The sequence below is a fragment of the Cyanistes caeruleus genome, unplaced genomic scaffold (genome assembly GCF_971803275.1).
Source record: "Cyanistes caeruleus unplaced genomic scaffold, bCyaCae1.hap1.1 HAP1_SCAFFOLD_106, whole genome shotgun sequence".
Taxonomy (NCBI): Eukaryota; Metazoa; Chordata; class Aves; order Passeriformes; family Paridae; genus Cyanistes; species Cyanistes caeruleus.
This window is the reverse complement of record NW_028255907.1, coordinates 16,904-42,364: the sequence shown is the minus strand read 5'-3', so window position 1 is coordinate 42,364 and position 25,461 is coordinate 16,904. Positions and strand designations below refer to the sequence as shown.

At 47.8% G+C, this 25,461-nt stretch overlaps 2 protein-coding genes across 2 annotated transcripts in view; both read left to right on the top strand.

Moving 5' to 3' along the window:
* The window catches only part of LOC111922075 (uncharacterized), an 83,503-nt gene that overhangs the window by 43,712 nt on the left and 14,330 nt on the right, over positions 1-25,461 (top strand). The window lies entirely within an intron of this gene.
* LOC147646237 (uncharacterized) lies at positions 8,848-22,218 on the top strand. Its single transcript, XM_086873733.1, has 15 exons — positions 8,848-9,043; positions 10,707-10,744; positions 11,188-11,319; positions 12,802-12,936; positions 13,209-13,553; positions 14,000-14,089; positions 14,489-14,666; positions 16,142-16,205; positions 16,902-16,950; positions 17,329-17,441; positions 18,034-18,151; positions 18,575-18,674; positions 19,139-19,335; positions 20,685-20,822; positions 21,939-22,218. The coding sequence occupies exons 1-15, from the start codon at positions 8,968-8,970 to the stop codon at positions 22,056-22,058; spliced, it is 1,893 nt and encodes a 630-aa protein (XP_086729859.1). The 5' UTR covers positions 8,848-8,967; the 3' UTR covers positions 22,059-22,218.

The window sequence follows — 25,461 nt, the reverse complement described above, 5'->3', positions numbered from 1 at the left end:
CTTGCAACATTGCAAATTGATTCAGTCGAGTCTCATTACTAATTAAACCTTTAAATGCTGCTTGAGGATCCCATTCAGGGACTCCTATGAGACAGGTGTGAAAAGGATCTCCGGGTGTGGCTAGGATCAGACACATTGACCTTTGGCCAGTTCAGTGTGCCAGAGTGACCCATATGTTCTGTCACTTTTGGATGTTAGTTAGCAGACAGTTGGTCAGGACTATACACAACACAATTACCATAAGCAGTTTGTTCCATGTAAATGACACCATACGAGCAAACTCACAGCTAAAACTAACGTTAAATGAACTTTCAAAGATGCTTACACTACCTCTTGAAGGGGGAAATGCTTATACTTTATACTAATATAACAATTACTACACAGGCTAAACTCTTAAACTATTATCTAACTACTTTTAACACACGTGCTCTGGTAGTCTAAGTGTGAAAGCAATTTGCTGAAAGGGTAAACACACAACTACAATTTGCTTTATATACAGTTAGATGGAGTCTCTACACTTTTCTTAGATCTTCTACAGAATTTCCTTCACAAACAGACTATGATTTAACACGATTCAGTCTTGGAACGTTCACTGCTCCCGTGATGTCAGCTGGCAGCTGATCGGTGACTGAGGGCTTTGATGTTCAGGTTGTTCTCCACATCCTTCTAAATCATAAAACAAAAGATAACTGAAAAATTGGTAGAGACACAACGTCATAATAACAACATAAAATCTCTGTTGGCAACTGTCTGTGTAGTGCTCAGACACAACTGTGTCCTGACAGCTCCACTTCTGATCCATGTCTGGAGTACCAAGGCTGTGTGGTGACTTCTCTGTTCACTGGATCTCGTGTGTTCAGAGGCAGACAGTCTGGTCAGATGGACAGGTGACCTTTTTGAACCTGCCAACAAAACACAGACACTTCTCTCCTTGAAGTTAATGAATTACACTAATCAAAATGCTTTTAGGATATCAATTTTCCCCGTTTTCTTAAAAAAAAAAAAAAATTAGATGTAGTTCTGTTATAAACATCAACATCAACACAAACCCATATACACAAGGATTAAGAACCTATAGCAGTTAAAAAATCAATTAAATCATAAACATTATTAATAAGATATGTAATATAAAACTACTATTAATTACTAAAACACTGCACCAGCATCCCATAGTTAGCAAACAAACAGAAACAAAAAATCATCAGTGAAGGATTGGATAACCACCTCCGGAAATGATTCTCCAAGCCCACTTCAAAATTGATCCAGCTGCCATATTAATAGGGTCAAATTGCTGAGTCAAAAAGTGACTCAAATACTGATTTGGGACAGAAAACATATGGATCTGCTGGCAAACATTCCGTCCAGGTAAAGTTAAGGCTTGGCCAGGGCCTGGCTTTAAACTGGAAAGATGCCTCTTAACTCATTTCTAAAACAAGGTTCTCAATAGCAGCAGCTAGGAGATGCTCACAGCACAGCAAACTGTTAAAATGCATTTGTACAAAGCAAATGATCAGAAGCCTCAGGTACCAGACCAATTAAACCATGCAGCAGTTGGTTTAATCTGAAGCCTCTCCTATGGCAGCTGATCCTCAGCAATGGTACATCTTAAAATTCTGGAAACACTGAAAAATAAGAAAGCTATAACAAACAAAACTGCAGAGATTGCAACAACCAATAGAACTGCCGATGAAGTCAAGGGTGTCACAGACTGCATTCCCTTCTATCCACAAGCAGGTGTTCATCAGCGTTCTGTCACAGCTGTTTCAGATGTGGCTGTCTTCATCTCTCCAGGAAAATAACTATACTTTGCAGTTTAGACAAGTGTCTCCAATAAAACATAAACAATTTAAATTAAACAGTATTTAAAATTAATAAAATTAATTATAACAAAAGGAAATAACAAAACTTAACCTTAAAAGAATATCTAACTTATAAAACTTAACTTAAAAACATTCAAGCCTAAACATAATAAAACTTGACTTTTCTTAATTCTATTAACACTTAATCTATATTAAATAAAAACATAACTTAATCTTATTCTGTTACTACAAAGAGGCAACTAAAAGTTTGATATATACCTTTTAAACACAATATAACAGTAACATGGATTCACTATGAAGATTATAAAAATGTAACAAGCATATCACAATTCTATGTCATCTAGCTTTGAGAATAACCCACAATAACTGCAAATGTTACTAAAAATACTCATTCAAAACAGGAATTTGCCTAGTATATGTTCAAATTGGTTAGGATTTTAAAGTGCAGTTTTTCTAGAGAAAAACCACAACAACACAGGATTTGGCAAGTTGCCATTCAGCTTTTGTAGCACTTTTCAGAAACATTAAGTCTAATTCTTAAACTAAAATCCAAAATCCAAATTGGTATATATGCAGTTATATGTGTTTTATATAACAAAAGGACTCACATTGAAATTACCTTATTAGAATTGTGGAAAAAACAAGCAAATGGGTAATATATACTTTAACTTAACTTTGTCTTGTACAGTAAAGTTCTCTTAACTAATTAATTTTTTCAAACCATAAATATCTTTTGTAGATAACATCAATTGGAAGGTTTTCTTAGTAGCTGTAAATTATACCATATTTTAACCTTAGGTTTTAAGGCTAATTATTGCAAGGTAACTTCTGTTAATATTCACCTTAAACACCTTTTTTTTTGAAAAGGGGCCTTTTTAAACTTTCAAAGAATCACAATAATTTCTCCAGGAAAACTCTAAAAAACTGCAACTGCATAAACTCATAATTACTTAAAACACAAAATCAACTCTAAAAGGGTATATAAAAACATTTTAAAAAACCAATGAACCGTGACTTTTTAACAAACTGGGTACTATCCCAGTGCTTTTTCTTAGAGGGAGCGGGGGGTGGACTGCCCGCCCTGCTGCTGCTCTCTGCTGCTGTTATCTTTCTTCACATTCTCCACATACTCTTGCAGAAAAAAACAACAAAAAAACACCTCACAAAGTTAACTTTAACACATACAGTTGTTTCTCTCAATCTCTCTTGTTCACTGATAGAGGAAAAAAGGGGCACAATTTTTACAAAAGCAGGCGATGTTACATGAAAAGTCTCTCACGGCCAGGTGGTAACAACGGTGACCATTCCAGCTTATCAACTTCTAATTACAGTGATGAATTTCGAACTAGGTACCATATAGTTTGTGAATTTTGGCTATTTTGTCACTTTTTGAAGCTGTCTGAGCCACCTGTTCCTGCTCAGCTGTTTCTGTAATTGTTCAGTGTGGCCTTGGAACTTTTCCTGCACTGCTTCTGCCCCGGGGGTGCCCCCGCTCTCTGCGCACACCTCAGTGCTCCCCATGTCCCACTGGTTCGGGTGGAAACCAATCTAAATTTGGATTCTTTTCTTCTAGGGTAGTAAACTTGGAACTTAAATATGATTGTAGTGTTAAGAGTGACTCCAAAAGTGAAGCAAATAGTTCAGGATATATCACATCCTGCCGTAACTGAACAGATTCTGTTCGTTGTTTCAGTGTTTGCTCTGGAATTTCTTTCTCATTATTTCCTTCTCTCTGACTCTCCCTCCCTCTTTCCATGGGCAGCATAGATAGGAGTGTTTGCCCAGCAGTGGGAGGTAAAGGAATGAGCATACCCATAAGCAAGAAGTCCAGGGAGCTCCTTGCGCAAATCAAAACCCTTAAGCTGTGGCTTTTCTAAAAAGCAGGTAAATAAATCATGTGCTGCTTGCCTTTCCATCTTACCGTCAGCGCTGTTGCAGCCCTACAAGGTTTGGCAGCATGTTACGGCCAGGACTCTCCTCTGAGGTCGCCTGGGGCGCGGCACCGTTGCTTTTCGCCGTCCTTGCTGCGGAGGACCCGTCCCCTGTCGCCGACTCCCGTGGCCTTCGCTTTTTAATGTCCCAAAGGTCCCAAAGGTCCCAAGGGTCCCATTTGTTCGGGCGCCATTTGATGAGTTCGGCGGGAGACAAGCAGCACTCAATATGAATGATCAGCAAGTCTCATTGGCAACTCCAAACTCCCTATATAACATCAATAATTAGGCTCACACATAGTGCAAAAGCAAGCTCATTATTGGATATTTTGTTTAAGGACAACTCCACCTAGTTCCACATTCTTGTGGTCATTCATCTGTGCTGAATTCACATTCTTCTGATCACAGTGTCCCATTCTCAGTTCACAGTTATCACTACTGTTGTTTAATTCTTTCTCAGCTAATTGCTGCATGGGAACACAACCTTTGTTAGCTAGCCACTCTTCCACACTGTTGAGCTTTGGGAGCCTCCCGGGAAGCACCAGCCCTCCCCAGCCCACCCTTGGTAGGACTTTTTCTTTTCTCTCTGCTGACGATTTTATCCCCAAAACTGCCGTGGGAACGTTGTATCCAAGCACATCCTCCAGCGCTGCACTTTCCTCCTGTGAATTCCCTGTGCAGGGAATGTGTCTGTGCTTTTCCCTGCTCTGTTCACTGACCAACAAACCTGAGCCTGTGGGACTGTCAGAGCTCCTTCATGCAATGAAATCAGGTTGTGTTTCTCATGGCATGTTCTGGAGGAGTTTTTCTTGGTGTGTCTTGTGCTGCTGGAAATGACACAAGAGCCAGGAGGGAACAGAAGCTGCTGCTGCCCGCTGGCTCAGGGCCAGGGAACCAAGTTGTGCTCCCGGGCAGTTGGGCCCTGCTGGAAGCAGAGCCGCGTTTCCCTTGAGCAGCTCAAGCTTGTGACAGCTCCAAACAGGAAACCTCAGCAGAAAACTCTTCCTCCAAACTCAGCTGCTTTCCCTCCTGCAGCTGTTTGGGAAAGAGCCTCAAAGCACAGACTCTGCTGGGAGCCATTGGTGCATTTCCTCCCTCCCGGCAGCAGCAGCTCCTGAGCCCTTCACGGGCTCCTGGCCCTTCCCAAACCCTTCAGCTCCCTTGGAACTCTCAGCACTCACTAACATGTGCATTTCTTTCATATTTAATCTGCATTTAAACTTCTCTTTTTCTCTCCTCTCTATCTTTTTAATCTCCTCTTTATCTCCTTTAATCCTGTCAGCCCCAGTAGGGTGGGGCTGGAGTCTTGGGGTGGGTGTGGGATGAACTGAGGATCCAGCAGAGAAGGGCAAGGCAGAGGGGAGAGGACTCAGCCAACCCTTCTCCTGCTCTCTCCTCCCCCAGGCTCCAGCTAAAGCAAGTCAGACTGGAAAGGATCCCACAAATGCTGTGTTCTCCTCCCTCTGAGCTTGGCTGGGGATCCTCAGCTTCAGCCTGGTGCAGTGGCTGAGATTCGCTAATTTGAGTTTTTTGGCTAATGCACTAAATAATGTGGTGGGTTTAGCACTGGCTGAAATCTCCAGGGCACTTACTCATTTCTCACTGTGAGATATGGATTAGGAGAAGGGTAAAACAGGCTTAAAACTTAGAAGGAATAAAGAAACTTTATTAACAGGACTACAAGAAATAAGAAACCAGAATAAAACCTCCAGAAACCTTTTCTCTCCCCAACCAACTTTTTCCTTTCTCAACTGACAGTGTAGGGACAAAACTTGGGATGTTAATGCAGTACCAACTATACGATAGTCTTTTCATCAGTATCTGTAGGGAGAGGAGTTTTCTCTTGTTATTCCATGGAGAGTTGTCCACAAGAAAAGACTTTTCTTGTGCTTTTTCCTTTCTATGAATAGCAGCCACCCAGGGCAAAACTCTGCCATCATGCCTTCCGACCATTTCCACACCACTCTGAGGTGTGTTCACGGGCCATGAACTCAAGGGGTATTATTTTAAGGATTCAAGAGTTATTCTCTTCATCTGTCTTGGTGATCATCTCTGGGAACAGAAGTTTTCTTCTTCTCTCCCTGGGAACAAAGGATCTTCATCAGCTCTCATCTCTCTCTCTCTCTCTGTTCACGCATCTCATGGGATCACAGCCACTCCACCACCTGCTTGGCTTCATCAATGGATACCTTTGCTCAGATTTACACTTTGAATCCTTCATTCCCCCCAATACTCTTTCATTAATGAAAGGAGTTATTTTTCAGAACGTTATTGTCCATCTCCATGGCCCTACCAAAAGACTATTTCAGCTCATTAAAGCATCTCCTCATTCTCCTTCCACCTGAGGCTTGACTCTTCCTCGTACTGACCTTGATGTTTGATGTTGTCTTTTGCGTGTCGATCACTCCCACTTTGCGCTCTCTGGAGAGGGGATGAAGGCTGCAGGTCTCATCTGTGTAGTGGAAGGGTTAAATGTGGCCCAAGGTGTGGCAGGCATTCCTGGTGTGGGATTTCAGCTCAGCAGCCCCTGGAAGGCAGGGGACGGTTTCCAGCTTGGAGCCGTCTGTGCAGGCCATGGCGGGGATGGGCGAGATGTCAGCAGCCGTGGCCCAGCTTAGGGCCGGGGTCCCCCTGGGGAGGGCTTCAGCCACCCCACTGGAATGGGACTGGGAGGGCTTCCCGGGAGGGGCCACAGCAGAGCCCGGCCTGGCCTGGGGCCGGGGGAAGTCCCGCAGTCTCCATCCCCCCAGCCCAGAGCCACTGGGCTCCAGCCCAGCCCCTCCAGGCCACACAGGCCGTGGGGAGCAGGGCCAGCCACACCACAGCTCCAATACCTTTCCAGGCTGCAAACAAAAAGAGACAACTTCCCCAGCTGGAGCTTTTAAAAGGTGCTATTCACAAAGGTGATCTCACTTTTCAGTGCTGCAAAATGCTGTCAGTTCTCAGAACTGGCCGGCCATTGGCCTGATCTCAAGCAGAGAGAAACTCCCAGCAGCCGCTCTCAGAGAAATCACTTCTGTGGGTGTTTTCTGCTTTTATCTCTAAAATGCCAAACCACCACAGCTGGCCTGCTGGGAAGGGGTTCGGTGCCCCCTCCCCACCCCTTGGAGGGCAGAAAGAAAGAGAGCTTCCCACGTTTCTTTCCTCTCTTAAATCTGTTATCATCAAAGTGTTTCCAGCTTTTCTAATTGGCTTAGCAATGGGCCTGTTCTCAGAGCCAGCCAGTGATTGGTTTTGCCAGGCATGGAGAAAGCTTTTAGCAGCTCCTTTTAGCAGAAATAGCATTCCCATGGCTGGCTTCTTCCCTCCTCACCAAAATTTAACCCATGCAAAACCAACAAAACTGGCCACTGGTGGTCCTGGGGCAGGGGAACCTGCAGGCTTGGAGAAAACTTGAAGAACTTGTGTGGAGCCATTCAAAAATGTAACGTGGCTTCATATCTAGACACACATCTAAAACCCAGCTATTTCTCTATTCTTTTTCTTTTCAGCTGAGAAAGGAAGTCACAGGTAATGGGGTCTCTATTCCACATCTCTTGGGTCCCTGCCTCGTAGCTCACAATTTGGATGAAAGTTACCCATTTGATCCCTCTGGCTTCCTCCTCCCACCATCTCCTACATCTTCCCCCATTCTTCTGTGACTTTCTTCTTCTCTTTCCTTATGACCATTGCAGCCTCATCTCTGTAGCTCACAAATGTGCCCAGGGGGCTCCAGGGGTGAGGCACAGGCCCACATGCTTCTTTGAGATGCCCCAGCAGTGCTGCAGCAGGCTGATGGCTGTGCAGTTCCTTTGGCACAGGAACAGGCATTCCTGGGTTTAGTCAGAAGCATCAGTGGCCAAAATCCCGATTTCCTTTGGTTTAGTCCCATCTCAGAGCTCAGTTGTGGGGCAGGATGTGGGTGCTTGGGGCACTGCAGCGCATGAACGATGGACGGTCCCCAGGGGTGGTATATCTGGAAACATTTATTACAAGTGTACATCACTTTTGTGCTGTTTTTCCTATTGGGTTAGAATAGTGTGAGCCTGGGTAGCCAATAGTATAAATGTTCAGATGGCTGCTAACGAATAATAGCCATGATCAATTCCCTATTAGCAACATGAGTTTTATTTCCCTAGGACAAGCGCTTGTATAACAATTTCTTCTGCAAACTACTCTGCTTCTGCTACTTGTTTCATTTTAGAAACTCTGTTCCATCCATCCTGCCTTGACTGAGGAGCAATCTTTGTTCTCTTAGGACAAGTTCTCTTTGTTTTCTCTCTCCACAGGGCAGTCTTGGAGTTACTCTTGGATCTCTTGAACAACAGGGTTTGGCCCATTGTCAGGCTGTAAATAATGAGGGGTGGGACCACTGGTGCTGTTAAGTCGATTTATTGCTGAAATATATCAGAAAAGGTCTCAGTCTGAAGGCATGAGATTTTGGAGGGGTAACAAGTGGGCCATAGCTCAAAGGTAGTCACGAGTTTCTTTGTTACACAGCAATATATCACATTTTGGCCCAATGGACAGCTGACATGGAGTTTATTATTACTTAATCACCTTTCACCTTTGCCAAGTTCTATTGCACTGTGTCTGCTTTTCACCCAATAGACTGCTAGCTCACGTACACACATGTGCTTCTTAGGATAATATTTAGATTCATAGCCTACTCTATAAAATCACACAATTACAGTTGAAAACTCTCCATCATCTCACTCAATACAGTTTCTTATTTACTTCTGGCATATTCTTACTTGCAGCTATAGGAACATAAGCTTATGAATTCTTGACTCAACGTCTGTGAACCTTTAGCATTGCATGAACCCAAGCTCCTTCCAAGGCTGTAAATCAAACCCTTCAGTATCTGTGGAAGTTTCTGTCTTTCCATTTCCCACAGCCCAGCAAAGGATTTGTGACCCTTTGTGACAGAGGAGAAGCTCCCAGGCAATTTTGTGTTTGCTGTAGGGAAGGTTGGGTTGCTCTGCATCAATTCCCAGAGCAGCGCAGAGCATTGGCTTTGTGATGTCAGGGCATGGATGCCACCTTGTCGTGGTGACATCCCAAGGTTGCCTTGGTGCACGGAAGGCCTCAGGGTCAGAGCAGCTCTTGGGCTTGCTCAGTGCAGGAGCATCCTCCTGCTTGAGGCGTTTGTCAGTGGGCAGCTGCACACTGACAGGAGCCTTGTTTGTTTTTGTGGTGGAGCAGAGTGTGCAAACTGGCACAGCAGTGCTACAGTGATGGAGCAGCTCGCTGTTGCCGTTTGCGCCATTTATGGCATTGGCTACTCCGGCTATTACCTCACCAACCTGGCACGTAAGTAGAGGTTTTCCCTGGCTGGAACCTGAGCTGGCTTTTGTAGGTCTCCCTGCTCTTTCTTAGTGACCGGGTTGCTATTGAAACACAAAGACCATGAGGATGCCCCTGGTTTGGTAAAGCTCCTGTCACCACCTTCAGCAAAACACGGGGTGTCTGTAGCCAGGGGGCTGCGGGCAGCATTTGCAGGGCTTCTGTTCCCTCCACGGGAGAGCCTGTGGCAGCAGAGTCTGGCATTTCCTCACTTTGCTGGCTCAATCTCTTGGGGTGACTTTACTTTTAAGATAGCTCTGAGAGCTGGGGAAGTTGAAACTGCTGGAGGCTGATGGGAGTTTTTTCTCCTGACTAATTCCTGGCCATGGGTGAGAATTGGCAGCAGTTTTAACTATTGGGAAGTGAGATCAACCTATGAACACCACCTTTAGATGTGAGGCCGGGAATTTCTTGCTCTCTTTGGTTTCTGGCTTCTGACGAGGTCACAGGGCTCTGTCTCGGCCTCCTCCCCCCCTCCAGGCCGGACAAGGCTGCAGAGGGCGGGGTGGGGGGAGAAACGGAGCTGGCCAGCCTGACTTGGTTTGCAGTTTCTGCCACTGAACTGAAACCTGACACCATCAACATCTGCAGCTTTAGCAAGATTTTAACTCTTTTACTGCCTGCATGAGACATGCAGATTAATCCTTTTTTTCCAGAGAGAGAGGGAGAGGGAGTGATCAACCATCAACCCATCAAAGAGAGTGAAGAAACAAATTAAATTGAGAGGGGGAAGAGAAATAAGGAGATGCTTTATTAAGCTGAAATATTTTTCTGTTAAGCTATGGAGATGGACAGTAGTGTTCTGAAAAAACCGCCTTTAATTCATGACAGAGTATATTGGGAGGAATGGAGTGTTTCCAAGTGTGGATTTTGAGCAAATGATGAAGTAGTTGTGACACTGTGAGATGCTGGAACAGAGGGGGAGAAGTAAGAGTTGAAGATTTGTGGCTTTTAAGAAGCAAAAAGAGAAAACTTCTGTTTCCAGAGAAGCTCACAGAGACAGATGAAGAGAACTTTTGCCTTTGAATAACTCATTCATAAAAATGACATCCCTAGACTCATGACCCATAACACACCTCAGAGTGATGGGAAATGGGAGGAGACAACTGATGGCAGATTTCTGGGCAGCTGGCATCAGAGAAATAGAAAGCTATGAAGAAAAATCGTTTTCTTGTGAGAAACTCCATAGATAGCAGAAGAAGACTTCTGTTTCTCTACAAAGACTGATGAAAAGACTCTAGCAGGAATTAGGACTGTTGTAAACACCAAAGTTCCAAAGTTTTTTGTCTCTATGTTGTCATGTAAACAAGGGAATGGTTGGGTAGTGGGGGAGAAAAGGGTTGTTCTGGAAGTTTCATTCTCGTTTCTTATTCTTGTAGTTTTTGTTAATGAACTTTCTTTATTCCATTTAAGTTTTAAGCCTGTTTTGCTCTTGTTCTAATCCATATCTCACTGCAAGAAATAAGTAAGTTTTCTAGTGATTTTTTCGTTGCTGCTTTAAACCACACCAGTCAAGCAGGACACCTTTGAAAATGCAGACTGGGAGATCTTCTCAGATGCTGTTCTAAATAGGCCACTGTTCTCTCCAGTTTTCTCAAAGAATTTGGTTCCTTTTCCTTGCCCACTGCAGGTCATCTGAGCCGTGTGTTCAGAGGTGCCGATCCTGAGGTGAGTCAGAAAGGAACATTTGATGCTCCTGGTGTTTCAGAACTGTGCAGGGAACTGTGAGCTTGGCCTGTGGCAGTAGAGTGCAGAGGGCCAGCTGGGTGGGCTGAAAGAAGATCCATTTCCATGTTTACAACAGCAATAGCAAAGGCATTGTTGGCTATTTCCTAATTTTCCATTGCAGAGCTTTAAAAGAACTCAAAGCTCAGCTTTGCAGAGAGAACGTTGCTTGCTGATAGTAGCCAGGGTGAACTCTCTAATTCAGAGCTATTTTCTGCCTGGCTGAATTAACCCATTTTAATTTAGTTGGAGAGACTCAGAATCCCATTGCTATCAAAGCTGATGATTTGTGCTTGGTAGAGCTGGTTGTAGAAATCGAGCTGAAGAGAAATAAGGTTCTAAATGATAGGGAGCTGCCTGTCCCTAACTCCACCATCTGTCCACAGAGCCCAGAAGCAAGAGCAGACTCTGCTGTGGCTCCCTCTGCACCTGGAGAAGAGGCCAAAGAGGAGCAAAATGAGCAAAAGGAGCACGAGCCTCCAGCTGTGGTCACAGCCCAGCCTGACCATGCCCAGACAGTAAGTGCCAGTGCTGGGTGCTGCTGTCTTTAGTGCAAGGCAGAGCTGCAAGTTTCTGAGCAGCCAGCACTTGCTGTTGCTGGCTGAGGATGCTGAGTGCTGGAGTCCTGCCAGCACCCAGCCATTCCCCCATCCCGTGGCAGCTGGAAATTGGGCTTTGAGCCGTCGTGCTGAGGCCCCAAAGCGCTGCTGCCTGCGGGTGAGCAGCTGGCTGCTTGGCTCAGGGAAGCTCTGTCTCTTGGCTTCTGCCAAGCCATGGCCAAGGGCTCACACGGCATTGCTGGGGCTCACAGGGCTTGCTTTGTTTGCTTTCCCTTTTTGGAAACCTCAGGATGACCTGGAGAAGTGTTCTGCAGTTTTCTGGAGTAATTCTTCACTTCTGCAGAGTCTTTTAGGCCACCTGTCTTTTGGCTTTTGATAAGCTGCAAGGAGATGTTTGTGTTGTCCATGAAGCTGTGGCCGGCCATTCTTGTCCTGTGTGGCCAAAGAAACAAACTGCGTAGTTCTGAACCCTTCTTCTGAGGCAAAATCCACAAGTGGCAAGTTTCTCTTGATACGTTTTGTGGTGAAGTCTGCAGCTTTGGAAACTGCATTGGGGCCTAGTGTGGGGGCAAAGCTGCAAGTCCTTGAGTGCTGTCTTTTGTTGCTAAGAACCCCTTTAGAGATGGTTGTTTTTTCTCCTTAGAGCTGTTTTCCTCCTCCTGCCTCTTCTGTCCTGACACTCCCTGTTTAACCTATAAATTTCTGCCTGTCCTAGTGAGGTGGGACAATTCCATGGTTTAGGTGGTTTTTGGTGACTTTGGTCATACATGCATTACATGACCCATGGCTTCTTTCATTGGCATCCCTAGGGGTGTGTCAATTAATTTGTTGGTGGGGCCTTTTGAGGATCTCTGTCAGTGCCACTCAGAATTCTCAGCTGACAAAAGAGGGAGGAGAAACACCTTGGTCCTCTTCCATATCCTGAGGTGGCCATAGAGGCTCTCTGAGCTGCAGCAGAGGATCCAATTGCACACATCCTTGTCTCCTGAATGAGCAGGATTTCTAACAAGAGTGTAGATGTCAGAGGGGCAGGAGTGGCAGGGCAGGCCTGAAAAGAACATGAACTCCAGCAGTGTCTCTCCCAAGGGCTGAGCTCACCCAGGAAGCCCCTGCAGAGCCAGGATGGAGCTGTGGGACAGGGCTGGCTGTCAGTCACTAGGGAGAGACAAGCAGGACACAGCAGAAGGGGAGGGAGGCCCTTGAGAAATGCCCCACATTTCCTGTCAGCTGCCCAAGAGTCTGTTGGAGATTCAGTGCCAGATGGGCCCTGATTGCACTGCCAGGGTCACTTTGGAATCTGTGCTTCCCCACAGGCAGAGAACAAGGCAGGAGAGCAGCAGCACAGAGCTTTGGGAACGTGGGAGCCCATCAGTCTTTGAGTCTTGGCCCACAAATGTTGGATGAGAAGTTGAAGCCCATCTTCTCTTGCTTTCTCTGCAGGTCCTCCTAGAGAAAGAGCAGGAGCAGATTGTTTTATCAGGACGGCCGTGCCAGCCTGAGGGAGAGCTGTTCCCAGCCCAAGAGCAGGAAGAGCAGCTGGGGCAGCAGGTGGAAGAGCCACTGGAGAATGGCCAGGTAAGGCTGACCCAGCAGGGGACAGAGTGAAGGGCAGGAAGAGGGGCATAAAACGCAGCTCTTGGGACTGAGCAGGCCACGAGTGCCAGAGGCCCTGAAAGCAAAGAGCCTCTGCAGAGATCAGCAGCGGGACAGGAGGTTACAGTGGAAGCAGAGGTGGGTAGGGAAGTAGAAAGAAGTGACTGAATGAGTGTGATTTTGAGGCTGAAACTGAGGAAGAAGCTGAGCCTGATGGCAGCTCCCAGGCACTTGCTCTCCATTTGTGTGTACAGAACATCGAGGCAGAGCCCCAGGCAGAGCTGCCCGAAGCTCCGAGGGCCATCATGGCAGTGAAGAGGAGGCACAAGGAGGACAGGAGAAACACCCAGGAGGAGATGACACTCCATCAGCAGAGAGGAAATCAACAAAACCAGGTGAGTGAAAGTGAGGCAGACACTCCACTCACAGAAATTCCTCTCTGTCGTTCTTCACAGGCCTCCGATGAGGAGCTTCTGGCAGAGCTGCAGGAAGCTGAGGCTAGGATCAGGGCAAGGGAGGAGAGGCTGGAGGAAGAAAGGAGAATCATCCAAGAGAAATTAGATCTCCTCGCTCAGCAGCAAGAGGCTCTAGAAAATCGAGTGAGTGAAAGAGCGATAGGCACAGCAATCACTGCAGTCTGGTGCTTTCTGCCCTTCTTGCCTTTCCTCTGCAGAGCAGCAGGGGGCTGGGCTGATGCCTCTCAGTGCCATCCTGCTGTAGTGTCTATCCCAGCTGCTTGGAAGGACATTTCCTGCTGTGCTCAATCTCAGCTGCTGCCCTGGACAGTGGCACCAGTCATTTGCCCCTTTTGCCAGCACTCATCTCAAGGGATTCCTGCTGGCCTGCTCCTGCTCTCCTTGTTTCTTCAGGGCTTTTTGCAAGTGAACACAGTCCCCCAGACAGATTTGGAATACAAGCTGCAAGCTGTCTGTATGCCTTGGTGAATCTGCTGCTGTGCTGCTCTTTCCCTTTGCTCACAGTCAATGAGCCTTGGCACACAGGGACAAGCTGTGGTCTCTGACTGCTTTGTTCTGTTTGACTTGAGGTGGACGTGTTGATATCTCACCTGGCAGCCTGCGAAGGCTTCCAGCAAATGCCTGCTGATGAAGAGCCCCAAGGTCGGCGGCAGGCACAGGTACTGTCCCAAGCACAAGTGCTGCAGGCTGAGCACCTTCTGAAGATGGTGCAGGAAAAGAGGACTGAGGGGGAGGAGCTCCAACATTAGAACAAGGAGCTGCAAATGTGTCTGCAGCCCTTGGAGGGGGAAAGGGATCCTTGGGAGGAAGTGGAGTGGTTGTTGTTGCAGTCATCCTTCAGAAAATCCAGGAAAATGGAATATGAAACTGGCCATCAACTTGATTAAAACCAACCTTGGGTTTTGACCATTTGGTTCCAGAAGTGGGCATCCAAAAAATCCAGTTGATGAGCTTTGCATGTGGCTAACAGCAACTTCCTAAGGGCTTGCATTTGAAAAGGGAACTCGGGGTAATCTCTGCCAGCCAGCTTCCTGACACAAACTCCTTTCTTCTCTCAGATCTACGCAGGCTCTTCCATTCAATCTGCTGCTGCAGCAGCAGCAGCAGCAGCAGCATCTAAAGGAGCCTTTGTTGCCCAAGCTGAGCAGTGGAGCCGGGGCAGTTTGTCCATTTCCAGCAGTGACACATCTGCTGCTCAGCTCCAGGAGAGCCAGGGAGACTTCATGGAGCAACTGAGTACGTCTGGTGTATTTCTTGTCTGAGGGGCAGTGTATTGTGTGCACGTGCCAGCAGAGCTGTAGCAAATGATCCTCCTCACTTTGGTGTCCCAGAGACATTTAGGACTCCCCACAGGAACTACTGTGCTCTGAGGCAGCGAGAGAGTGCTCTGGCTGTTCCTGCTGCCTCTGAGGGCAGCTTGGACTGGCTCGGCTTTGCCTGGCATTCCCTTGCCACTAAAGGCAGCAGCAGGAATTGTTCTTGGATCAGCAGAAGGCTGTGGCCCAGCAAATGATCTATGCAAGTCCTGTGTGCTAGTGGCCAAACTGAACAGAGTATTTAATTCCTAAATTCTCCTTAGACTCCAGACTTCCCACCTGTCGTCAGCACCAAAAGACTTCACAGAAACTGATTTGGGATTTTGTCTTTTTGTTGTGGTTCTGTTTTCTGTGTGGTGTTTTTTATAGATTTTTGTTTTGGTTTTGGTGGTTTTTTGGTAGTTTTTTTTTTTCTCCATCCTGAAAGAGCTGTTCTGCCCCATGTGTCTTACTGGTGTCATTTTTAGGACTGTTTTTATTGCCTCTACTACATCTACAAGGTTTTTATGAGAATGCTGTATTTTTGTCAGTGAGGACTCCTTTGAAACTACATCAGGTGACAGCAGAAACAGAGAGCAAGAGATGTTTTCATTGGGCCCACAATGAAGAAACAGATATTTGTATAACAATCTGTAATTAATATCCTAGTTTTATTTTTATAAAGATGTGTCCAAGAGACACATCCACGTGGTGTGATCAGATAAAACAGCACTGCAGGCATTTCTCAGGAGCGAGCCTGCAGCCCCTGTGCTGTGTATTCCTCAGATCCATGGCACTTTTTCATCCCTGATTCCCAGCCATTCCCATGACTCTTAGAATCCTACCTATTGGCCCAAGCCCTGCTCAGATCAGTCTCTGGGAAAACACATCAAGCCCTTTGTGATTCTGCAGCACAACCCATTTAATCTGCTTCTTGCCCATAACAGCTGCCAGTGCTGTGCTCTCAGAAAAGACCTGGTGGGGCTGAGAAAAGATCCCAGCTGATTTGGTGTCTACCTTCACCTGCTGGCACACAAAAGGGCCTTGATCTGCACCTGGCTGTGTCTGATCTCCAAGGCAATGCTGGTGTGTCCTGAACGGGGGCCACAGCTTGTCAGGGGCTCAGGCTGGCTGTGTCTTCTTGCCATTGCTTGTCAGTGCTCATGCTTGGCCTTTGCCAGCCTTGTGCTGTGCCCTGCTGTGCTCTCTGCGCTTCATTTCCTTCCAAGGACTGGACAAAATCAGTCTCTCTGCTGCCCATTTGTACTGCACAACTGCCTGTCTTGTTGCTGCTGTGCTTGCTGCCCAGCTGACCACAGAGGGTTCAGAGCCCCAGACAGCGGGGCTGCCTTTGGCATCTCCTGCAAGTTCGGATCTCTGCCTGAAAGTCAGAATCTTGCATTTTGTTTCCCTCAGGGAGAATGGTGAACACGGAAAATCCCATCACAAAATACATTGAACTGGAAAGTCTTGGCAGCGGGTGAGTCCAACCACAGTCACTTCTACACAGCCATGGGCCAGGTGTTTCACTGGTGGAATATCCATCAAGTGGGAAGTCAGACAAGTTGTCCACATGTTTAGACAGCGGGCTTAGTCTGCCCCATGTCTCAGTACTGGCCAGAATTTGTCAAGTGTGCTCAGAAGGCATTGTCAAAGACATCTCCATGCTGCCAAGGTCTTGCCTGCAGCAAGGAACAGAACCTGGGAAATCTGCTTGTCTCTCAAGTGTGGGACAGCTCAGGATTCATTTCCTTCACATTTTTGGATGTCTCCAAATCATCTGGCCACACTAATGAAAGGAGAAGAATCTTGCTTGCCTGAAAGCACAACCTACCCCCAATGAGAGCTGTCAGATAACAGTTCTCAGGAACATTTCTCTCCAAGAGTTTGCTAAAGGAAATACTCCGTGCTCAGGATTAGAATTGCACAGTTTAGAAGCTGATAGCTGAGATGAAGGAATAAGCTGCCTTTTGGAGCTGAGGCAGTAAAGCCCAAGGCTTCAGGAACAGGCCCAGTGCCCAGGCACTTGAGGGGAAAATGCATCATCTGCCTTCTGGCACACCCCTCCTGCAACCTGCAGCTTTTAGGCATTTACAGCAGAGCTCTCCTGTCTGGACTGGCTTCCACTGCAAGATCTAAATGGCTTCTCCTTTCTTTGCTGCTGTTTTGTTTCTAGGGGTTTTGGAGAGGTTTCCAGAGCACTTGACATTGCAACAGGAGGAGAGGTAAATGTCAACAGCCCCTGCAGCCTCTGCTGCTCTCCAGGCCTTTCCCCACTGCTGACAGCTGTGGCTGGAGCTTTGAGGAGAGCTGTGCTGAAAAGGCACAAGAAGCACAGACTGGAGCCAGCCTGCAAATTGCACTTGGAACAGGCTTTGTGGACAAGGCAAATCGCCAGTGGCCACATGTCCTGTAACTGACCCCCAAGGGAGCAGAGAAATGGGCTGTTGGAATGTCACTTCCTAATTACTCCGGTGATGAGGTCTAATCACAAGGCACTTGGGCACAGCTTGGCTGTGCCATTCCAAAATCACTTGCTCCATGTGTGTTGTGGTCTCATGCTACCAATTTTCTCAAATTACTCCTTTTCAATGTCATTTGAGGTGGCCATAAAGAAAATAAATGTGCAAGGAGTGAGTAGGAAGATACTAACCATGAATGAAATCAGGATCATGGAGAGTAATAGGAGTCCCAGGATCGTGAATTACTTAGCCAGGTGAGTGGTCACGGTCCTATCCCTTGAATGTTTGTTTACATACTACAAGCAGGAGAGCTTAAAAACCCACTTTGGTCACTGGCAGGAAATAGAGTTGTTAATGATTATTTCTCTACTTATCTCCAATGGATGGGAAGAGACTGCATTTTGTGTGCATGAATCCACCCTGGCAAATGCAGACTGAAAATTGTTCAAAAACCTGCATCAGCCCTATCTTAAGAATTCAATACCTTCTAAGTTCATTGCCTCCACAGTTCTTTGGGCTTGAGTTTATCAAGTTTCTTAAATGCTGATGAACCATCCAAGAGAGGATTGCCCTTGCATTGTTGCCCCTCTTTCCCATTGCTGTGCATGCCAGGAAGACTAGGTGCTTATTTCCAGAAACGCCATGCGTGACAGGTTTTTTATCTGGGCTCTTCCTAAACTGCCTTTCTCCTTGAGACAGCACAGACTGCAAACACTGCACAGCCTAGAGGCAATGTCTATGCCTTTTCTTCTGCCCTTGTCTCCAAGGGACCCAGAAACAAGACTCAAGCAAAAAACCAACCTAGCCGTGCATGTTCACCTGCATGGCCTTGTTTCCTTTTTTCAGCTACCTTGTGCATGAGGAACTCTGGCTGGTGATGGAGCACATGGACGGAGGCACTCTGAGAGATCTCATCGACGAGATTCAAATGTCTGAAGGAGAGATTGCAGCTGTCAGTCGGGAGGTCAGGGATCCCATCTGTGCTTCCAAGGCCTTGAGCTGCATTGTCTGGGAAACAGGGGCTCAGAACGGGAGTGATTTCATGGGCCAAGCTTGGTTTCTGTGCTGCTGCTCGGCTATGGGCAAGCAAGAGCATCTCAAGGGAACTGTCTGCCAGTGCCCCTACACTCACTGGACTCACTTCCTGTACTCTTATCCCCTGCTCTTGTATTCTAGCTCTGTCTCTTGCATTGGCATTTGCAGTTCTCCACTGAGAAAGGTGCTGCTCTGCTACTGTGGGAGCAGCAGGCTCTTGCTCTCAATGGCGCTGTGTTCTGCCATTCCTCCCCATTCCCCTGCAAAGGGAACCTTCCACAGCTGTTTCCTTGCTTGTGTGATGAACTCACAGCACTACTTTTTGTCCCCCTGGTTCTCTTTTCTCTCTCAGTGCCTGCAAGGACTGGATTTTCTTCACTCCAACCATGTGATCCATCGAGATGTCAAGAGCAACAACATCCTTCTCAGAACCGACGGCTCTGTCAAGCTGGGTCAGTGTATTCTTGCTCAGCTTCAGCCTTCCAGGAATGGGGGGTGTGGGGCTGCTTTCAGTGACTGCCAGCTCCCCAAAAATGCTGCTGCTGGCAGTGCAGGGGTCCCCCCTGCTGTGGGCTGAAGGCACAGTTGCAGGGTGCACACAGCTATGACAAGGAACCACAAGCAGCCAAGAGTGCTATTGCTCTGTGTGTGTCTGTGTGTGTTCCTTCCAGAGGGAGGGAGCTGCAATCTAAACCTTCAGGGGAACAAAAGGCACCGCTGGAGGAAGTGTAAAAAATGGGGGGATGTTTGAAGTAGCCAATTCATATTTCCTTGGTTAGAGCCCTAAGGAAAGAGAGCAGGGAGTGTTGTCCAGGAAATTCAACTGCACATTCTCAAACTTCCACTGGGGAATTCTCTGGCTTGGTTTCCTAATTGAGAGTATTAAAATGAAAAGAGTATTTTGCTTTCTCCTCAGCTGATTTTGGCCTTTCTGCTCAGCTCACCCCTGAGCAAAATCAGCGGTGCTCGGTGACCGGGACTCCTTGGTGGATGGCACCTGAAGTGGTGAAGCGTCAACCATATGGCCCCAAAGTGGACGTGTGGTCTTTTGGAATTGTGGCAATTGAAATGGCCGAACAAAAAACTCCTTATGACAGTTTCACTGCTCGATCGGTAAGGAGCAAATACTCTCTGATCCCGCTGTCTTTCTCACCTGTCCCGTGTTCTCTGCTCACTGCACAAAATCCCATGGCCATCTGCTGGAAGTACTTCCACCAAGGCCCCTTCTACAAATGGCCCTGCAGCACATCAGCATCTGCTGGAGCTTTGGTTACAGCACTGGGGGAACTCAAGCCTTACCTCGCCCAAACCATCTCCATTCTCAGGCAGCATTTTGCTTTGCCTTACAAGTCGTTCCAGCTCTTTTGGCTGTGTAGATGGCCCCAAGAATAGGAAACAAGCATCTCAGAGCTGCTGTTATCTTTCCAGAAATGAAGCAAAGAAACTCAAACCAAACCAAGTTTCTAAAACAGCGCTTTTGAGAGAAGAAGTGCAGCCCCATTCTTCTCACAGGGAAACTTGCCTGAAACCTGGAGATGAGGCTGTAAAGCCAGAGTCTCTTCTGCTTCTTGTGCAGTGCTGCTGAGACACTCAGTGACCACCTTCTTTCCTAACCCAAGCCACTTTCTCCATATCACCAAGCTGGAGCCTGGTGACAGGGAGAGCCTGCCAAAACCTCCTGTTTGTTTCCTGGCACTTTCTGGGATGGGCACAGCGTTAATGCATTGACTTGAGAATCCAACGAGCACAGGGTTACCACAGGGATGACACTTCTGATTTCACCATGAATATTTTCCTTTTGCCACCTAAGGGAACCTGAAATTTTCAGAGTGCTGAGAGACAGAGCTGCAGGTGGCTCCTGTGTGCCCAAACAGGCATTTTCAACCCAACACATTTGTGGAGGCATCTTAATGAGTCTGTGTTGGAAATGAGATTCCAAAGGTTTGTTTCCTTCCCTGAGGAACACCTGCTGCATTTCCTTTCTTTTCTTCCAATTACCATCATTTTCAAGAACAGGACAAAAAGCCTGATGAGTTTTGTTTTATGGCAGCTGTGCTTAAGGGACCAACAAGCACTGCAGAGATTCTTTTCATGTAAGAATCCTTGGAATAGTAGAGTTAGCTAGAATAGCATAATTCCTCTTCCAAAAAGGCTGCCAAGCTGCTGGGAATCCTCCGAGAAGGAAACACGTATTTGCTGATGTAGTTGCCACTAACTAGATCAGGAAATGAAATCAGCTGCCAAGGCAAGATCTGCTGGATGTTGGCAAAGCTGTGGCTTTGGGGCTTGGGTTTTTTCATGATACAGGAAAGTCGTCATCCAAATGCTACAGGAAAGTCATCTCTGCCTCTCTGCCAGGGCAAAAACTGCCACTGCAGAGTGGAGCTGGAACAATGGGCTCTGGGAGAGCAGTTCCAGATGGGAAAGAAGCAGGTGGAGCCTTGTGTTTCCTTTTTCTCCAGGCTAAATTCCACATAGCCACAGAAGGGACCCCACAGCTGCGGCAGCCCGAGCAATTCTCGCCTTTGCTGCGTGACTTCCTGAGCTGCTGCCTGCAGAAAGGCGAGGCGCAGCGCTGGTCTGCCAAGGAGCTGCTGCAGGTAAAATGCCAAAAGGGCTGCAGGTGAAACAGTGTCCCAGGGATGGGCTCCTCCTCCACTGAAATCCAAGGCATCAGATGAGCCCCCATCCTCCTCCCTTCCAACCTTGGTGCTGTTCAGCTGACAGTGGGGAGCAATCCTAGACTGGGCTGGGCTGGCAGGGAGTGCTGGGTTTTAGCGCTGGCTAAAATCACCAGGGCACTTAACTCATTTCTTGCTGGGAGCTATGGATTAGGAGAAGGGCAAAACAGGCTTCAAACTTCAAAGGAATAACAAATTTTATTAGCAGGCCCACAAGAATAAGAAAGGTCTCACCTGTGCAGTGAAAGGGTTCAATCTCACCCAGGTCATGGCAGTCACGGTGTTGGATTTCAGGCTGTGCTGGGCCCCTCTCTCTGCCCGGGAGCTGCTGGGAGGGGAGGCTCGGCCTGGAGCCGTCGCTGCACGCCGGGGAGAGGGTTTAGTGTGGGCAAGATGTCAGCAGCCGTGGCCTGGCCCAGCCTGGGGCCGGGGTCCCGCAGCCTCCATCCCCCGCCCGGGAGCCGCTGGGCTCTGGCCCGGCCTCCCCCAGGAGCACAGGCCGTGGGCGAGCAGGGCCGGCCTCACCAGAGCTCCGTTACCTTCGGGCTCCGGAAGCAAAGAGGGCCAGTGCCCGGGCTGGTGGTTTTCAAAATGTGCATCATCACAGAGGTGCATCTCATTTCTAAATGGTGCAAAATGTTGTCAGTTCTCAGAACTAGCCAGCCATTGGCCTGTCTCAGGCACAGAGGAAGCTTCCAGCAGCTTCTCTCAAAGAAATCACTTCTGTGCAGGGTTTCTTACTTCTTTCCCTAAATGTCAATTCATCTCAAACTAACACACAGGGACATGGAAAGGTCATCTAGTCTGTGTCCTGCAATGAGCAGAGACATCTTTCAAGAGATCAGGATACTCACACCTCAGATATTTCCAGGGATGGGCCTCCTACCAGCTCTTGGGGCAACCTGTGCACTCTTGCCCCATGCTCCTGACCTACTCTGACTCAATCCCCTTTCCATTTAAAAAGTATTCCCCTGCCTTTGAAGCTCTTAGCTTGGAAAATAATGCTTTCTTGTTGTTTTCTTTTCCTTTCTGCAGCATCAATTTATAACATCGGCCATGCCTGGGTCCAGCCTGGCACCTCTCATCCTTGCAGTAAAGAAGTGGAAGGAGGAGGCAGGAATGCAACAATCAATTTATAAACTGTCTTCTCCATGAAAAACTTAGAGTAGGATAATAGAGTAGGATTACAGAGTAGGATTGCAGAGTAGGATTGTAGAATAGGATTATAGAGTAGGATTGTAGTGCAGGATGGTAGTGTAGGTTTGTAGTGTAGGATTGTAGAGTAGGATTTTAAATAAAATTTCTCAAATCTCAACTCCTTTGGAACATTTCTCTCCTTCTGACCCTGTGAGAAAGCTCAACATTTCCTCCTGAATTGTCAGTTTTTTCTTAGAGGTGGAAAGTGACATTGATGGCTTCTTTGGTACAGTTTGTAAGGGGGGAAGGCTCCTCTTCATTCATCCTCTCCAGACCACACTGCCTTTGGAATATGGCCAACTGGCCAAGTTTTGCCCAGCTCTGGCATTTCTATTTGAGGCAGAAACAGCAATGGCATTTGCAGGAAAAACCAAAGGAGGAGCAGTGCAACGCAAACATCCCGTGCAGATGCAGGCTGTGCAGATGTGACTCGAGAGTATTTGGGTTCCTGCCACTTGGATTTGTATCCCTAAGAGAAATCTCTTTGGCTGGAGGAGAGTCTGGCTGAAGAGAGAAAGCAGAAAGAGCAGTGAGGGTGCTGTGCAAGGTCTCCTGTGGTGCAGAGCTGTCAGCGCCTGTGAGGTGAGAGCGGGCCCGGCCTTGGCCAGGCTGGAGCCCCAGCAGAGCCCTGACAGAGCCCGGAGAAGCCTGAGCCTCGGCACAGGCAGGCTGGAAGGAGGCCCTTGAAGCTGCAAGAGGCAGCAGCCTGGCCCTGGCTGCCTCTTGCTGGCACCAGGCAAATCCTCCGCTCTCAGAGCCAAGCTGGCAGCTGGCTGCTCCTGAGGGGAAGCGGCGCCGTGCTGGGCACAGCACACACTGGTGCCATGGGCTGTCTGGAGTCTGCACAGGAGGAGAGAAAGGCAAAGAGCAGCCCAGGGCTGCTGCCCTGCCTGACCATTGCTGCTCTTCTGCCGCCTGCCCTGGAACTCCTGGCAATGGTCAGCAGTGTGTGCAGCACTCTGGGCACAGGGGGAGGGAGCCGGGCTGCTCCGCAGGCTCCAGCACAGGGCAGTGTCCTTCAGGCATGGCATTTCTGCCAGGGGAACCGAGGCCAGCGTGAGGCACTGACAGCAAGTCAGGGCACATCTGCACGAGCCAGTGCCTCACACAGCTCTGGGACCAAGCGCCTGCTATCCTGGAGCTCTGCACTGAGCCACAGCAAAGGTGTGAAATGCAGAGGGCTTTGCAGAAATATTCAGGGGCACCAGGCCAGCCTGCTTGGTGCTCTCTGGGGCACAGCAAGCACTGTGCAATGCAGCTCGGAGCTGCTGGCAGAGAGGGACTATGGGCATGTGCCTGAGGCTTGTTCTTGAGTAGTGATTTGGGAGGGAGCAGAAGGGTCTCAGTAGGCAATTTGTGTTTTCTTCATGAATTGCTGAATGAAAGACACAATGTGGCCTCACGCAGCAAGAGCGCTTGCAGAACTTACTAAGTTTGTGTTGAATTCCCAGAAAAGGAAGCAGAGGTGTTGAACTGTAACAAATAAGGCTCGTGAATTCCATTAGCTTTAACAAACAGTGCTGAACCCTGTATTCCCCCACTGCAGTGATTCATGTCTGCAAGTGGCTATCTTAGCCTTGAGAATAAAGAGAGTGGTCCTGGTAAGAAGGTAGCTGGAATGCATTCACGGGAAGAAAGTGGTTTTAGGAATCTCTTGACATCCAGAGGAGAAGATGAGGAACGGGTGTTTCCAAAAGATTGTGTCAGGGACTGCAGTCGTGTTTGAGGCCCTGCCACATTTGGTCCATGTTTGAGCAGGCTGACAAGACAATGAAGAAAAACTGTATCGTTTAAGGGGTGGGAATTTGACCCTTGCAAGAGAAGCAATGTATTGGTCAGTCGGTGGGCAGTTAACTTTTGAAAGAGGAACAGTGCATAATGGAGGCCTTGTTGGCTTGGAGTCGCTATTCTGAGCCATTGTGGCCTCATCTCATGCTGGCCATGTGGGAGCTGATGCTGGAACTGGGAAAATGCCACTCCTGAGCAGGAGATATAAGGCCTGCGTCTGGGGTGGAGAGGTGAGAAGGACGAGGTGCACACTGTTTTGATGCAGGGGATGTCCTGAAAGGGCACTGCCTACCTGCCCTCCCGCTGAGGACGATGCTTCAGCTCCTTCTCCCGCTCAGCGGGTTTTTGGGAATGCTGGGGTTGGTATGCAGTATTTGCTACTGCAACTAATAGAATAAATTTGCTTTGCAACCCCATCTGAGTCTTGCGTTCTTTTGTGCATGGGTCTCCTCCTGAACCTATGACAATGAGACCAGAGACCCTCAGGACAGCCCTACTCTCATGTTGATAAATTCTGAGATGAGATTTAAATATGTCAAATAATTTAAGGTAATGTTTAGCCTGTTAGCTTCAGCAAAGTATTGAGTATGTCTTAGTTCCATGGATACAAACGAGTAGGTGAGATTGCTGGGTGTGCACAAGTTAGGGAAGGGATTTCCCACACAACCAGTGCAGAAATACAGTATTGCCTTCTTTCTAACTGTTTCTAAGCTGGATGTGGGGATCACACCCTGCTTGGTAACTTTCATTTTGGCCATTTCTGTTGAGCAGGTAAGAAAGGTTGAAATGAAACCTTTTCCAGCTGTTTCCCTCTGGTTTACCTTTTTGGGGGCCAAAGCTCTGTGCCGTAGGTGGCCTGAGTGTGTGAGGAGCAGTGCAGCCCCCACAAAGCTCTTGTTTTTCCCACAAGTCATCATGACTTGTTCCCAGGTGTGCCCAGCCGGAGGAAGAGCCCGCAGTGCGTGGGCACCGTGCCCTGCCCAGCCGGGGCTCTCTGGCACAGAGCAGCACCAGCACCAGCACCAGCACCAGCACCAGCACCAGCACCAGCACCAGCACCAGCACCAGCAGCGCTTTTCAACCCTGCCCTGCCTTGGCTTCACCTGGGGGACAGAAGCCTCTGGAAATCAGCACCGCCAGTCACGTTCCCAGCTTGGAGCCGCTGCTGCTGGTGGGCAGATCTGTGGACATGATTTTCTGAACCTGAGACAGTTTCAAGCTCTCAGGGGCTGATCTGTTCCCAAGGGAAAGTCTTTTGAGAACTTTCTTCTCTCTCAAGGACTGTAGTGAAAACAAGGTTTTAGTTTCTCAAAATAATCATACAGATGTTCTGAGAGTGTTTCTCTCTTGTCCCACCAATGGGATGAGGGAGCTGTTGTTTCTTCTACCAGTCAGGCTAACCTGTATTGGAACACCTTATAAAAAGGGTTGAAAAACCCCAAAATAAGGGCTTTAAGGGCTTTTGCCTCATGAAATAAACCTCTGGCTGTTTCGTGATTCAAACCCTCGTGCTCCACTTTGTGTCCTCTAGCGACACAGATCCGGCCAGTTCCACCGCTTCCAAAGGGGAATT